This window comes from Pavona decussata, unplaced genomic scaffold, assembly GCF_977016875.1.
Source record: "Pavona decussata unplaced genomic scaffold, jaPavDecu1.1 SCAFFOLD_94, whole genome shotgun sequence".
Classification (NCBI taxonomy): Eukaryota; Metazoa; Cnidaria; class Anthozoa; order Scleractinia; family Agariciidae; genus Pavona; species Pavona decussata.
The window spans coordinates 2,166,230-2,182,819 of record NW_028145511.1 but is presented as its reverse complement, the minus strand read 5'-3'; the positions used below and the strand labels follow the sequence as shown (position 1 = coordinate 2,182,819).

Here is a 16,590-nt window from a genome sequence, read left to right as displayed (position 1 = left end):
TTTTTCCACTAACAATGGAATGATCGCGTCAAAAAGATACGGCAACAGGCTTGTTTGTTTAGTCTTTTCCAATATAAAATATTAAAGAAATCTTTTCTCACTCACAAAAAAACGATTGTCACAAAAAGACACGGCAACAGAGAAGTCAGGATCGTTTAATGTTCTCCAGCATTAGATGTATCTGCCTCTTTGAAGTAGAAACAAACGGCAATAGCGACAACATGGCACGGCTACGGACAAGGTTCAAAGAAAGACCTCTTGTAAGGGGCTTCTACATTGTAAACATTCCTGCACGCAATTATCTAGTGACAAGATAATGCCTAACATGAGTGGAGAATAATCAAGTTTTGTCGCATTAACTGGGCATTTCCGTGTAACGATTACTCTGTGACGTTTATTTGGAATGAAGAACTGAAAATGGGTGAAGAAGATTATAGTGAGTCTGGCAGAAAAAGATTCCAAATTGTTGTCTATTTGCAGCAGGATATGCGATTATACCACATGTCTTTGTTCGGAGAAATTATCAATTACTATTGACAGATAAACACCTGAACGTCTAAGCCATCGTCAGCCAATAAGGGGAATGTTAGTCGCTAACAGAGTAACAGGTTTTCCGTTAGTACGTAACCTCAGATCTAATCACCAATATTTAAGCCATAGGACGGTAAAACATGCTAAATGAAGTGTCTACCCTCCTTTGAACGCTGCAAGTCACGACTCAGTTGCTTGCTTTTAACGAAATATATAATTAAGGGAACGTTAAGTTTGAAGGGCCGTCAGACAGCCGAATAAACTCTTGGGATAAACGGAAGATATCGGCGGTATCCAAAAACGAACTTCATTCTGACGGTTCATTTGCTCAATTGACATTTATCTGCGTTTCGAATAGAACAAGGAGCGCCAAATGATTTTATTATACAACAGTTGTTTTTTTGAAACACGAGAGAGGCCGGATATCGCCGAACAAAACGCTCAAGCCAATTTTCGTTTGGCGCCAAAATGCGATCACTTGCCGCGAATCAAGCTCAAATATAATAATAGCGGGAATAATTTGTTAGTGTACTATCAAACGATATGCTTTTGCTCCGGGCATTTTCGAAGACTTTTATTGTCTAATCAATATCGTCAAATCCACGGTTAAAATATAAGTTTACAAGCACAGTAGAGCGTTTTACTTACCCTAGCCGCCGTTTTCCGCGCCCTAAAGCCGAGCTCTTTCCCCATAAACTACAACACGTCTTCTGCTTTTCACTCAAAAGCAACTTTGAGAGTTGTACAATTTTGTTCGCTTTCGGCGGCACGCTCTTTCTCATGTTGTGATGGTTAGTGATAAACGATTACGAGCAGTGTTGGAACAGAAGAAAGTACCCACTGAAGCCGTGCATCGCGTTTTTAAAGTGGAAAACTGTCCCGTGACGGGCCGGGTGAAGTTGCGAAGTAGGTACTGGAGGGGGAGGAGGAGAGGCTTGCACCAGTGACACCGTCCCGTACAAAAATTCTGGCGAGAAAGCGGCGAGATTTATATATTCTCCATGAGTGTCCCAAACGTAAGTATAATAATAAAATGATTGACATACATTACTTGAATTCCCACAGGATGGAAAACGATCGATTCACGGCTGAAAACTGACGTACATATGGAGTTGTTCCGGTGTAACTATAAACCGTTTTCAGCGCGTGCACATTTACATGTAATGGTTAAAAAAAAAATTAAACTTATTTTAGCCTTCAAACATTATTACGTGCTGCGGTGCTCAAATAAATCCCTCAGTGACGCTCAAACGGTGTCGTTAAAAAGCTGCAAAGGAGATTACAATTATGGCAGCTGTAAATTATTTTTCGTTTTCTACGTTGTTTTTCAGAATGCGTGATGTGTTTCTGCAAACCAAAAGGACTTCAAAGGACTGCCGGCAAACAAAACAAATCAATTTTACGAATTAAGTTAGCTATTCAAGACAAAAGCTTCTGGGATAGCAAGGGAAGCTGCAGGAAATAAAAGACACACCTTGAGCGACTCTTTCCTTCCTTTACAATATAAATATTTTGAAGGTAACAGCAAAATACCGCCAGCCACTTCCAAGGCGTTCCGCGGTTTAGGTACATGCGCTCGACGCGACAGCGCAACGAGTGTGCTAGAATGAGGTAATGTAAAATTATATACTCGGTTTTTCGGTCATAATTTTTAAGTCAAAACGGCACCCAGTAGACTAAATCGATTTTTGACATTAAGGCCTTTCGGAATAGCCGTGTATTTTGCAGTTGTATCAAAGAGTTTCAAACAGAAAACATCACGGGTAGAGCACAACCGCCTGGATCAGAAAGACAAACACTATGTTAGTCATGTCCCAGATTTATAATAAACGAGTTTTTCACGAGAAGTACGATAGTTGACTTAATGTGTACGTGCTTTTTCATTATTTGGTATTGTATTACCTACATTTAATTAGTCAGGCCATAATACGGCCTGACTGAGTCCGGCGAGAGAAATTCAGCTTGTTTAGCGAGCCACGGGCGCTTTCCATTCGACAAAATTTTCGAAAATTTCGGGTGGGAATCGAATGGAACGGGATCTTTTCCGGAAAAAATGTTCGAAAATTTTGGACAAACTTTTCAGTGTTCCCGAGAAGTGGAAATTTCGGTATTTTCGAAAATCGTGTTCCATTCAAAAGCTTCCAGTCGGACTGTTTGTTCACATACGATAAGCGACGTCAGGAAGCCTGGGGCAAAAACTGACCACGTGATTACCGACAATCGAGACCGAAATCCCAAAATTCAAACCGAAAATTTTTGGTGCATGGAACACTGTGGAAAGCACCCTATATTTCAGCGGAACAACTGAGCGATTCAAATGAAAATTCCTCGCTCCATTCCCGTTCATTTATCGTTCCATTTTTACCTCTCCCGTCAGGCTGATTATCGTCACGTTCTGTCTCGCTCATTAGGGTGATTTTTTATGTCTCAAATCTCGCCGCTTTCTCGCCAGAATTTTCGTACGGGACGGTGTCACTGGTGCAAGCCTCTCCTCCTCCCCCTCCAGCACCTACTTCGCAACTTCACCCAGCCCGTCACGGGACAGTTTCGCCACTTAAAACGCAATGCATGGCTCCGGCGAGTACTTTCTTCCGTTCCAACACTGCCGTCGTAATCGTTTATCACTAACTATCACAACATGAGAAAGAGCGCCAACAAAATTGTACGAAGAGCTCGTAGCTTTAGGGCGTGGAAAACGGCGGCTAGGGTAAGTAAAACGCTCTACTGTGCTTGTAAACTTACATTTTAACCGTGGATTTGACGATATTGATTAGACAATAAAAGTCTTCGAAAATGCCCGGAGCAAAAGCATATCGTTTGATAGTACACTAACAAATAATTCCCGCTATTATTAAATTTGAGCTTGATTCGCGGCAAGTGATCGCATTTTGGCGCCAAACGAAAATTGGCTTGAGCGTTTTGTTCGGCGATATCCGGCCTCTCTCGTGTTTCAAAAAAACAACTGTTGTATAATAAAATCATTTGGCGCTCCTTGTTCTATTCGAAACGCAGATAAATGTCAATTGAGCAGATGAACCGTCAGAATGAAGTTCGTTTTTGGATACCGCCGATATCTTCCGTTTATCCCAAGAGTTTATTCGGCTGTCTGACGGCCCTTCAAACTTAACGTTCCCTTAATTATATATTTCGTTAAAAGCAAGCAACTGAGTCGTGACTTGCAGCGTTCAAAGGAGGGTAGACACTTCATTTAGCATGTTTTTCCGTCCTATGGCTTAAATATTGGTGATTAGATCTGAGGTTACGCACTAACGGAAAACCTGTTATTCTGTTAGCGACTAACATTCCCCTTATTGGCTGACGATGGCTTAGACGTTCAGGTGTTTATCTGTCAATAGTAATTGATAATTTCTCCGAACAAAGACATGTGGTATAATCGCATATCCTGCTGTAAATAGACAACAATTTGGAATCTTTTTCTGCCAGACTCACTATAATCTTCTTCACCCATTTTCAGTTCTTCATTCCAAATAAACGTCACAGAGTAATCGTTACACGGAAATGCCCAGTTAATGCGACAAAACTTGATTATTCTCCACTCATGTTAGGCATTATCTTGTCACTAGATAATTGCGTGCAGGAATGTTTACAATGTAGAAGCCCCTTACAAGAGGTCTTTCTTTGAACCTTGTCCGTAGCCGTGCCATGTTGTCGCTATTGCCGTTTGTTTCTACTTCAAAGAGGCAGATACATCTAATGCTGGAGAACATTAAACGATCCTGACTTCTCTGTTGCCGTGTCTTTTTGTGACAATCGTTTTTTTGTGAGTGAGAAAAGATTTCTTTAATATTTTATATTGGAAAAGACTAAACAAACAAGCCTGTTGCCGTATCTTTTTGACGCGATCATTCCATTGTTAGTGGAAAAAGATTTCTTCACAAGGGCGACTTTATTTTCTATTCAGTGGAGAAGTAGAATCTAATTCTTAGTGGAGAAGATGAAGCAAACATACTCATCGCAATTCAATTTTGAGCAACACCTTATCCTTAAGACATTTTGCCTTTTGTATTGTTAAACATTTACAATGAATACAACATCTGAAGAGAATTGGACTATTTTTCCCGAAAATCTCATGTATTTGGGAGAGCAATTTTAGGTGTGCTGGTGCCCTCTAGCAGACTTTGAATTTTGTAAGCTTTATTGTAGCCACAAATAACGATGTGTTGTAACGAGCAGTTGTTATTGGTGGAACTGACTAATATTATCGGCTAACACTTGAGTTGTTATTTGTGTTATCCTGTTATTGAATAACAAAACTCTCATTGGCTCTAACAGTCTTGTTAGCGGATAACATTATCACATCTGGAAGCTATGGAAGAGCATGAACCTGATTGGCTCTAACACCGGATAACAGGCGATAACCACTAACACCAATTAGTCCCAATTATATTGAACAAGTACCAATTATACTGAACATGTGTTAATATCTCTAATACGGTTTCTTTCAGTTTGTCAGTTGTTCAGAGCAATGCTCTTTCTCTCACCAAGTCCAAAAGTTGCCTTGTTGTGGACTAGTATGCCTGTGTCACTCACTGCATGAAAAATACATCCATCATATATTATATACTATTGAACAGTGTAATATATGATGGATGTATTTTTCACTCAGTGACACAGGCATACTGGGGGAAAAAAAGCAAGTTCTCTCTGTCAACAGGAGTCAAACCTATGAGTTACATACCTTCCAATAATACTAGTTTGGATTCTCTACCATTGAGCTACAGCTCGGCATCACTGTCACTGACTGAAAAATCCATCTACCATTTAATTACCAGGCCCCAGTTGTTCAAAGAGTGGATAAGTTGCTATCCAGCGGATAAAGTGTATTCAGGTTGGAGTAAAATTAATCTGCTGGATAGCGATTTATCCACTGGATAGAGTTATCCGCTCTTTGAACAACCGTGCCCCAGCTTAAAACTTAACATCACGATTCTTTCTAAAAGTATAATTTTCTAATAATTGTATAATTTAATTAGTGGGAGTGCACTGTTAAATGTATATCACCCAATTATATTGTTTAAACTTCTTTACAGGAAATCAAGAGCACTGTACCAGATGACAGTTCTCACCTTCCTGAATTTGCCAGCAGGTGCCATTACTGTTTCAAACTGATACCCTATAGTTAAAAACCCCTTAGCAGCACAGCTCAGAACATGTATTCACCTAAGTGGGTGGGGGTAGGTGTGTTTTTTAATTTGCAATTTCAAGTCAAGAAACAAAACATTGTGTGTCATAATATGATGTATCAAGGGGATTTTTTTTTAAACAGGGAAGCATATGAGTACGGCCCCCTTTACAGGACACCCTCTTCAACTCTGCTGTCTCTCGGGGTGACTACTTTCAATCTACGGAGATTTTGTACACGCACATAGGTGTATATGAACACACCAGCTTAGCAAAATGTTGTTTCGGATGTACTATATGCCAGCAGTAGATTATTACAATTATTTTACTCCAAAGTCAGCTTTCATTGCAAGTTACTTGCTAGGGAAAAAGGGTTATTCCCACACTCATACTTAAAATGGTTTAATTTTCATGCAATAGTGAAAGCATACACAAGATGCTCCAAAAACTTCACGCATTATATGAGGGAGGAGAGGGGACAGATAGCTGGAAATCTGTTGGAAATTACAAGTAAGTTTCAAATATCAGGTTTAACTTATTACCTCCAAAACGAAGGTGACGGTATCCATCTGTTTTGAAAGGAATGAAGTGAATCAGTCAGCATTATAAACTCAAGCGGAAAAACTGTTACTCTTTACAGTCCTGGCCTTAGTAATTTATGCAAGTATACAGTTAATTAATTACCTATCTTATTCCAGCTAAGATGTGCACAAACAATTATTCTCCAGTAAATCACACCAGCTAAGGCAGAGGCAGACAGTGTATGGCTTTAAGTTAAGAGTCTCAAAACTCTTTAATTCAGGGCTTCCCGATTTCAAAATATTATGGGCAAGTTAGCCCTCAGACCCCCTCAAGGTTTGCGTCTTTGGCAAGTATTTCAAGCCTCACCTGTCATAAAAGGCTGGCTATGCAGGCCCTGACCTTGTCATCACATCAAATTTAACCCTTAATGCATGGTGTTAATACTGCCATGTACATTAATTTGTGGTGACAAGGTGGTGTTACAGTAGTGGTTAGTAATATTGTTGGACTTTGGTCCGATTGTCAGATGATCAATGGGTTGTAGGTTTGAGGCTAGGTTTGTCTCTGCATTGGTGTGCTGTTTCCTTAGACAAGAAACTTTGCTCCACGTTGTCTCTCCCATACTGTTGGGGGTAACCCTATGATGGACTAGCATCCCATCCAGGGGGGGAAGTAGCAATACTCCTAGTTGCTTCATGCTACAGAAACTGGGTTAAACTGTGTCGGCCAGTTGGGCTTATAGTTCAACTTTACCTCCTGCCTACTTTACTGAGTTCACAAAAAGCACCAGTCCAAATGTCAGCTGAACATTTCTTTGACACTGTGCTAGGGGTGTGGACATTCTAAAGCGACCAGCTCAAGCAGGAGAGAGGCCCTGGGATACCTTAAAAGGAACAGCAGTTGTTTCTGTGCCCATGCACTATGTTCTGGCTTACATAAATTCACTGGATTTCAGAGGGGAATGGGACGAGTTGTTCCTGAAAGGTAATCATGCATAGCATGTTAAAGAGGCCTGGTCATGGAGTAAAAAACAACCCAATTTATAAAACCAGTAATTATTGTGTAATTTACAAATTATTATCTGTAACAACAGTAGACCAGAACCAAGTCACAACCAAAAGACATCGTAAAACTAAATAACTGGGCATCCAGTTTTCAGATTTTTCAGATTTCAGAATGCTGAATAAACAAGGAAATATCATTGACAGCAGGCCTTTCAAACATGTCAAATATCACTTGATAGTTAGTTCAGTTTTTAGGGTAAAGTCATAAGCTTTTTGAATGAAATTTTTTGGACCCTCAAATCACAAATTAAATATGGAACTGTTTCTGACACAGGAACCAGTCTGTATACATGCCAAATTATAGGTGGTCCAGAGAAATTGGATGCCGCGGCCAAATCAGCACTTTTCATCAGGGCCTTCAAATGTAAAATAATAACTTTATTAAGGTGTCAATTGATCTAACTTATAAGTATGTGTAAACTATATGAGGACACCTATCTTCCTATCTAAAAGAAGGAAAATTCAATAACAACACATGATTCCATCCATTACAACAATAAGTTTAACTCTCAGTTAAAAAAATAAAAATAAAAAAAATAGAAAAATAAATTTATTAAATCAGCACAAGGCATAAATTAGATCTAATAAACTACCAAGTAATATTATTTCCAGCAGAGCTCATCCCCCCTCCCCCAGGCAAAAGGATCTTTTGAAAATAAACAGGTAAATGCCCCAAGGCAGGGACAAATTCGTGGGTGAAATGTCCTATGGTGCAGTAAGAACTGGATTTCTATCTTTATTTTAATGGAGGCTTATTGATGGCAAACTAAGTCTGAAATACATCCTATTTCTTAGTATCGTGGCAGTGGCAGTTCATTCTGTGGATCTACCATCTCATTAATGTTCTCCCAAGGAGTACTACCAGTACCCCAGGCCCTAGATGTACAGTAGTTGATAGAGAATTTATTGTCTTTGCTAATGACCTTATCATTGAAACAAAGCAATAAATATTTGTGTTGTGAGGTGAAAATCGTAAGGCGGTCAAATGCCTGGGGCCTGGAGGCAGACCTAATGTCCCCGGGATGAACAATGTTGAAAAATGCCCCGCTAATGTCCAAGGGATGGAATATGGGCAGTGTTGGATTGACCGGTGCATAATATTTAACACCCTCGTGACCGGGGATCAGTGTCCCTTGGGTTTCATCACGTGGTAGTTCATGTTAAGAGCAAAGGATAAATCTCTCTGTGGATCTTCTTCTAGCTTCTCCACCTCCAGCTCCTTTAAACTAAAGTCCTCTCCGTAAATTTCATTCCTAAATTCGTCCGAGATGCTTGCTGGCGGCCTGTTACCACGGTCCACTTCATAGTAATGACTTTCCAACAGGTAGTTTCCATCGGCAGCTAGGAGCGAGTGCATTTTTTTCGTGTACCTTTTGCCTCGGTTATCGACTGCAGGCTGCATAGCAGACAACGAACCGCGGTCCCAAATTGCATCGAATCTTCCACCAAAGTCTTCCTCTGAGAGAAGAAATAAATCACAGCAGAAGATGGCTATTTTCTTCTCGACGCACTTGTAAACATCGACCGGGTCGACAGCCGCGGCTAATTTGACTTTCTCCACTGAAAACGTGAGGTCGTTTTCTTCAAAGAAACTCTCAATCGCCTGCTTCGCCACTTCAACTCCTACAACGTTGTGGCCTTGTTCAGCTAACCACAACATATCGAGAGATTTTCCGCACAAAGGAACAAACACTCGCACGTTTGACCTTCCACCAGTTAGCTCGTGAACATATTTTATGAGGAATTTGTTCACTGTATCTAAGTGCCAGCCAATTTTGTTGTCCGCCCAGCGTTTCTCCCAAAATTCAGGCGTTGTTTCGTCGAGTTCTTCAGACATCTTACCACGTTTAAGACCAATGTAGGTCTGTATTCAATTCAATCTCTCTGAATCTCTGTGCTGCAGCGAAATAACTTCCATTTTTCTTTTCACGAAGATAGGGAGCATGTACGCTCGCGTGAAATGTCCCAAGTTTCATTAGGACCCAGTGCATCCCTGCGGGTGAGGTAACTCCAGCTGTGTCAGGGGGACTACAATGTATTCTCACTCTTTCAAGAAATCGTGGAAAGTTTTTGCCTGAAAATTGTTAGTTCGCACATTTTCGTAGTTAAGTAAATGGCGTCCATTCATACCTTGCGCAGGGGATGACCAACACTGGTAATAAGAGACAGGTTTGCCTGTAGTGTAGTGGTTATCACTACATGTTGACTCACTTTGTTCCTTTGATATAACAGGTCATTACTGTGATTCTATGTGAAAATATGGCTGTTTCACTCAGTATGAACATTCCCTGCTGTCCTTGTTTCATGATATATATTAATTGGAATATTCAGGTCGCTGTAAGTCGATCCTAAGTGAAATCAGACCCTCCATGTTGAGTGAGCGACCCCGTGATCTTACTGATGTAATAAGAATAAGCTGTGCCATTTGGTCCGCTGTCACTGTAGGTTCGCCTGTAGTGTAGTGGTTATCACGTCTGCCTTGAACACAGGAGATCGGGGTTCGAATCCTTGCCGGTGAACCATATTTTCGCATGGTACATTACATCTTGCTTTTACACGTTGACTTATTGGTAATAACCTTGACAATAACCCTCACTAGCTTTAACAACAGCAACACATACTTTATTTGGTGTTTTTTTTTTTTTTATAAAAGTACATTTACAATTTCTTGGCACCGCAGGTAGCAAAGCTAATTTAGGCGGGCCAGGATGACAAAAAGAAAGAATAAATTTAATTGCTAATTAAGAAGACAGACTGAGCTATAACATCACAGATACAACAATAAGGAAAGGTTTTTGGGAGGACTAAAATAATGAAGAACTTTTGAGAAAAGGCAAGGAAAACATGAAATGAGGTAGTTTTTTTTGTTTGTTTTTTGTTTTTTGTTGGTTAATAACGGAGGTTTGCGATGAACAATGTTGAATGACATTTCGATGACTCCATTTCATCATTTTCAAATTTGTGTAAGTTCGATTTTGCGGGTCAGTTTATGTATAGTGAAAAGCGTGCAAAGATAACCGAATTTACCATTCTAATGAAATACCGTGGAAAGCTGGATTGTCTAATTACGAAATGCTCTTCAACAAAGACAAGATTAACACCCTCTGCATGTTACATTGTGTTTTTAACCACATGCAACTAAACTTTCGCACGCTTTTCACTATATTACAACCCGCATAACCAGACTTACACGAAATGAAAATTACGACACGGAGTCATCGAATATATGAGCGGTGATGGAATTGACCGATGCATAAATAATGAACCGACCGCTCCCTTGATCGTGGATCAGTTTCCCTTGGGCTTCATCACGTGGTAGTTCATGTTAAGAGCAAAGGATAAGCTTCTCTGTGGATCTTCTTCTAGCCTCTCTACCTCCAGTTCCTTTAAAATAAAGTCCTCTCCGTAAATTTCATTTCTCAATTCGTCCGAGATGCTTGCTGGCGGCCTGTTACCACGGTCCACTTCATAATAATGGCTTTCCAACATGTAGTTTCCATCGGCAGCCAGAAGCGAGTGCAATTTTTTCGTGTATCTTTTGCCTCGGTTATCGACTGCAGGCTGCATAGTAGACAAGGAACCACGGTCCCAAATTGCATCGAATCTTCCACCAACGTCTTCCTCTGAGAGAAGAAATAAATCACAACAGAAGATGACTATTTTCTTCTCGACGCACTTGTAGACATCGACCGGATCGACAGCCGCGGCTAATTTGACTTTCTCCACTGAAAACGTGAGGTCGTTTTCTTCAAAGAAACTCTCAATCGCCTGCTTTGCCACTTCAACTCCTACAACGTTGTGACCTTGATCAGCTAACCACAACATATCGAGAGATTTTCCGCATAAAGGAACGAACACTCGCAAGTTTGACCTTCCGCGTGTTAGCTCGTGAACATATTTTATGAGGAATTTGTTCACTGTATCTCTGTGCCAGCCAATTTTGTTGTCCGTCCAGCGTTTCTTCCAATATTCAGGCGTTGTTTCGTCGAGTTCTTCACTCATCTTACCGCGTTGAAGATTAATGTCGGTCTGTATTCAATTCAATCTCTCTGAATCCACGAAGATAGTGGAGTATATCACGTTAGTCTCACGAGCGTTGCGTAACGGCTGCGAGGGAAACTATATATCATGTACGCTCACGTGAAACGTCCCAAGTTTCGAGTGACGTATGTATTCTCACACTTTCAAGAAATCGTGGAAAGTTTTTGTCTGAAAATTGTAAGTGCGCACATTTTCGTAGCTAATTAAATGGAATCCATTCATAACTTGGCGCTGGGGATGACCAACTCTGGTAATAACCGTGACAATAACCCTCACTAGCTATCGGTGTTTTTGCGGTTGTTTTGTAATAACGGAGGTTCTCCATGAACAATGTTGATTGACATTTCGATGACTCCATTTCATCGTTTTCAAATTCGTGTAAGGTCGATTATACGGGTTAGTTTATGTATAATGAATTATGCGAAACTAACCGAATTTACCATTGTAATGAAATGCCGTGGAAAGTTGGATTGTCTAATTACGAAATGCTCTTCAACAAAGACAAGATTGACACCCCCTGCATGTTACATTGTATTATTAATTACATGCAACTAAACTTTCGAACACTTTTCACTTTATAACTAACCCGCAAAATCTGACTTACATGAATTTGAAAATGACGACACAGAGACATCGAAAATTCATTCAAAATTCATTGGTGACTGTTTATGACATTTTTTAGCAAACATTGGCGCTGTTTTCTCTTATACTGGCAATATTTGCTTTCACAGGTGAAGTTGTGGAACAGTACAGCCCACTAACAAAGGTAAGTCTTTACGTAAAATGACAGCAACGCGCCAAAAATATGCAAGCAAATCACAGCGGAGGAAATTCAGGAAATTCCTTTGAAAACTAGTACTAATCAAAGATTAGGTAGTGCGTTCGATGGTCTCAATCCCAGGCTCTCTCTACATTGCCAGGTTGGTGATGATGTCATCCGCCCCTGTAAAATCTGCGGGGGGGTGCCAGGTACGCGTCCCAAGATCCATTCATTCATTGTCCCATACAATTTCGACTCCAATCTGTATTAGGAGTGCGTTCTTTCTACGTCAAATGCAATAATTACCGTCAAAGACAGAGTTGATCTGAACTTCAAGGAGTCCCTCTTTATTTACTGAGAGAAAGTCGAGCGAGATGAGCCCACAAACGCTCGCGAATCTTGCTTGTGCCCAGAAATTTTCTGTTCAAGACTCTTTTCTGGGGGAGGGGAGGGAAGTGTTAGAGCCGCTCAAACTGTGGATAACGTTCTCATCCGACCACTTTTTATCCCGGGAAGAAAGCCTGTTCGCATTTTAGGAGTTTATTTACGGTGTTCTTCTGCAACATGGCTGTGGTTTGTTCTTTTCAGGTTACCCGAATGGAGTACAGACCTGTATGGCCGGCAAGCGCTCGGGACTTTTGCACCTTTCATCATACGACTGAGCTGGCTGAAGGTCTGTTTTGCATGGCGTGCGAGGCGGTAGGTATCAGTCTCTTCAACATTCTTGCTCTTTTAACGCGCTAAATTGCGATAAGGACCACAAATAATTTGATAAGGTAGCAGTAATGAGCCTGGGTGTATCAATCTTTTTTTTTACAATAACTGTCCAAATTCCCGCGCGCTGATTGGCTCATAGCTATTGTCTATAAGAGTACAGACAATAAAAATGACGTCAGATGTAACGCGCGCGCTTTCTCAACGAAAAAAATAGCCAATTCCACTCGTACTTTTTCCATGTTATTGTAAAAAACAAATCGACGGCAGTTTTCTATGGTCTATACTCTTATAGACCATAAAATGACGCCATAAAATGTCCAAAACTTGGCAGTGAAACCACTCGCCTGCTGCTCGTGGTTCCACTTGAGTTTTGAACATTTTTTGACGTCATTTTATGGTCTATAAGAGTATAGACCATAGAAAACTGCCGTCGATTTGTTAACCTTACGGCTTTACTGTCATGGAGTTTTGTCCCGTGGTTCGGCGGGTAGTTTGATATTTGTTCACGATTTCACTACTTCGTTCCGAGGGCTTTTTCCCTTGTAAATTGGGATTTATTTTTGAACCTCCCCCAATACCATACATTTAGTTTTTCCCTGGAAGAAGCGATTCCCCAAAACCAAAGAAATTGAAGAAAGCTGCTGCGAAATTTTCTAGTATGAGCGCGGGTTTACTTGATCGTAAGACAACAAGAAGCAACTCCCAGCAACAGCGGGCACGGGGCAGTCTTGTTCCCAGACCTCCACGGGCTTAGTGCGCAAACCGAATTTTTTTTTTTCTGTTCGCAAACCGAGTTCTACGTCAGAGGCTTGGAGCATCTTTGCGGTCAGCGTAGCGCGTGCCGTCACATTCGATTGCGCGCGTGAGGTCGAGGCTAGCTCAGGGATTCGCATGGAGCGAGAAAAATACGCATGCGTGGACAAAAGTCAACTGTCGCGAGAAAATATGACGCGCTCTTTTTGGACTATAAAAAATTATTAGTGAGAAACTCACACAGGTCCTGGTAGTTACTCGGCTGGTAGTAAGATTGCTCAATTCCCGTCTCCCTTTACCTCTAATTTTCGTTCTTTTTTGTGTGTGTTGTGATTGGCCAGTAGTAATTGCCTCTTGGCTTAGAAAAAAACAACTTTCACAGATAAAAATTCTCCATCTTTTGTTTTGTAGGTAGAACACGAGAACTGCCCTGACTGCAAAGGACTTGTAAGGTTTGATATGCACTCCTTCAGTTAATTGGTTCTTAACAAGAGAGAGTGATTTACACGAGTTGATATAGGATAATTTCCAGTCTAGTGTTTATTTTACTTTTCCCCGCTCGTCTTTTCAGAGCTGATTTCATCATTGGTGGTTTTGTAGTGAAAGAACTTAATCCCGATCCTCCCAGTTGCCTTGTGACTTACATAACTCGCGTTGATTTGAAGGGTAAGTTGATATTACGTTGTTTCATGCTATTTTTCCAGAATTACAGTGAAGTACAACGAAGATTGTACACTAACGTTAATTGGATTAGCACTGAAAAATATCACCAACACTGTGCTTGCTTCGTCTGTTGCATAACGTTAGTTTCCACGCACACTTGTCCACCGTTCGGTCGCGCTTAATTCTTTCCTGCATGCTTTTGGCCACCACACATATCTGACATATACAATTCGGTCGCTTATTGTCTTCAATTCGGCTTCGTCTGTCGTTTGTTCACACTGATCCACCATTCGACCATGCTCGTAGCCGCATTCGTAAGCCGTCGGCCACGAATTTTAATCGCTCGGCGACACTCGTCAATCTCCAGCCATAAATTTTAACAGCTTTCCTGAACGGGCTTGTCAGGGAGTTCGCTTTGCACAAACAACTCGCACACAATAAGGGTAGATTTGGTAGAATTCTTAGTTTCAAATCCAATTTAAGTATCAACTTTCCTTTTGCTTTCCCTGTTATTGTCTGAGCCTCATAACTTGCACATTGTTTAAAACAGCTCCTTGTTCGCTTCTCAGGAAACCTACCCACTCGACTTATAAATAGAGTGACGTCATCTCAGCCCCAGGCCGTGGCGGTCTTACGTGACAAGCTGGAAGCTCTTTACATGGCTGATCTGTCGTTCAACAGTGATGACATGTCGCAGATCGAAAAGGAAGGCGTGGATTTATGGAAGGCGTTGATGAGGGCCAAACAGGGTGCTTGTGCGGAAAAGGAATCCTTGCCAGAGTGCAGCTTTGAAGAGAAACCGATCTTAAACTCTCGTTCCTGTAGTGATTCAGGCAGTAAAAATGAAGGGAGTGTTATTTCGGTGAGACGTGTGTTTCTGTTGCCGAAATTTACTAGACATAACTGCGGATGTGACACGCGAAGTCGCGGGGTGTAAGTTGGTTCTTGGGGGAGGGGTGCGAGGAATGGAATATGCTGTATCATTGTGTTATATTCAATCCTTGTGATTTTCGTTTGTCTTTTCGGTGTGGTCGCCTTTTCTGGAAGTGAGTATACGAAATTGAACTGCGGATGAAAGAATAAATAAGCGAGAGACCATGTCAGTTATGTACACAACTTAGACAGCTGCGAAAAGAAAGCAGCGATGCCGGTGCAGTGCTCTACCAGTTGAGCTATCAAGCCAACTGGGAGCTCGTCGTATTGTTCGTAATATACCCGCGAAGGATGAATAAATTATTATGAATATATGAAACATATATTTGAACTGTGGGTGAAAGATTAAATAGAAGAAAGATCCTCGCAGTTTTTTACGAAAAGAAAGTCTAAAGAAAATTCAGGCTTGAACGGAATTGGAACCCATAACCTCTGCCGGTGCGGTGCTCTACCAACTGGGTGTTGGCCATTTTATGAAGTCGTAGGTAACCTCTTTTGTCTTGCCAGGGAAACCTTCCTTTCACTTCACTGTTTGCCCCATCACATGTTGAATGAATCATGTAGGGACGAACGAAAGAAAGAAGGAACAAATTTGAACGAATGAATGAAAACTGGCGCTGTTCTTGATACCACGTTTTAACACAACTTTCTCTTTTAAATGTATTTTTGTTTTTCGTTTCTAATGGCAGGACTCTGGAGAAATGTTCCCAATAACAGACGAGAACATGCAGCTGCCATTCGGTAAGAAAACGTCTTTCATCGAAATCAAATTTATTCGTAATGAATTATAAGTGTACCTGATCAGGTGTCCACATCAAAAGAAAGATTCCAAAGGAAAGACCGCGAGCTTACAAAGCTCTAGTTAAATTTGATCAAAGTTTTATATATTTACTAAGAAGAAAGTTGAACTGAGCTATTGAAACTGACTATGAATGCTATACTGTGGAGAAAAAAGACAAGATAGAACACGCATTTGTTGACTACATTTGCGTTAAGTCTTTTGCAGTGGTTAGATGCAACGGATACGTGCCAAATCTCGCCGTCTACCAAATAAACTTTTTCCTTTTATTATTATTATTACTATTTTATTTTGTGACTATTCCTGTAAAGTAGCTGGTTAGCTAAGTGTCTAGTCACGTTAATAAACTTACTTACTTACTTACTTACTTACTTACTTACTTACTTACTTACTTACTTACTTACTTACTTACTTACTTACTTACTTACTTACTTACTTACTTACTTACTTACTTACTTACTTCGATTAATCTGTTGAAAAAACTCAACCTGCAAATTAAATAACAAAGCTTTGTTTATGTATACCAATACTTATATTCTTGAAGTAACTTCCCTTTATGAGTTTATTGCTTAATGTCTTACCCTATTGAAAATTTCTGCTAAATAGCTCTAAACGCGCGATCGAAGTTAAAATCCTTGTCGCAGTAGTATAGTTGAAAGCAGCGC

At 40.6% G+C, this 16,590-nt stretch overlaps 1 protein-coding gene across 1 annotated transcript in view; it reads left to right on the top strand.

Moving 5' to 3' along the window:
- The window catches only part of LOC146473369 (uncharacterized), a 31,047-nt gene that overhangs the window by 5,057 nt on the left and 9,400 nt on the right, over positions 1 to 16,590 (top strand). The window contains exons 7-15 of the mRNA XM_085118596.1: positions 5,583 to 5,638; positions 6,094 to 6,183; positions 7,025 to 7,179; positions 12,032 to 12,066; positions 12,649 to 12,763; positions 13,946 to 13,982; positions 14,102 to 14,196; positions 14,763 to 15,055; positions 15,816 to 15,867. Of these exons, the coding sequence (XP_084974722.1) occupies positions 5,583 to 5,638; positions 6,094 to 6,183; positions 7,025 to 7,179; positions 12,032 to 12,066; positions 12,649 to 12,763; positions 13,946 to 13,982; positions 14,102 to 14,196; positions 14,763 to 15,055; positions 15,816 to 15,867 (928 nt within the window). The remainder of the gene's footprint in view (positions 1 to 5,582; positions 5,639 to 6,093; positions 6,184 to 7,024; positions 7,180 to 12,031; positions 12,067 to 12,648; positions 12,764 to 13,945; positions 13,983 to 14,101; positions 14,197 to 14,762; positions 15,056 to 15,815; positions 15,868 to 16,590) is intronic.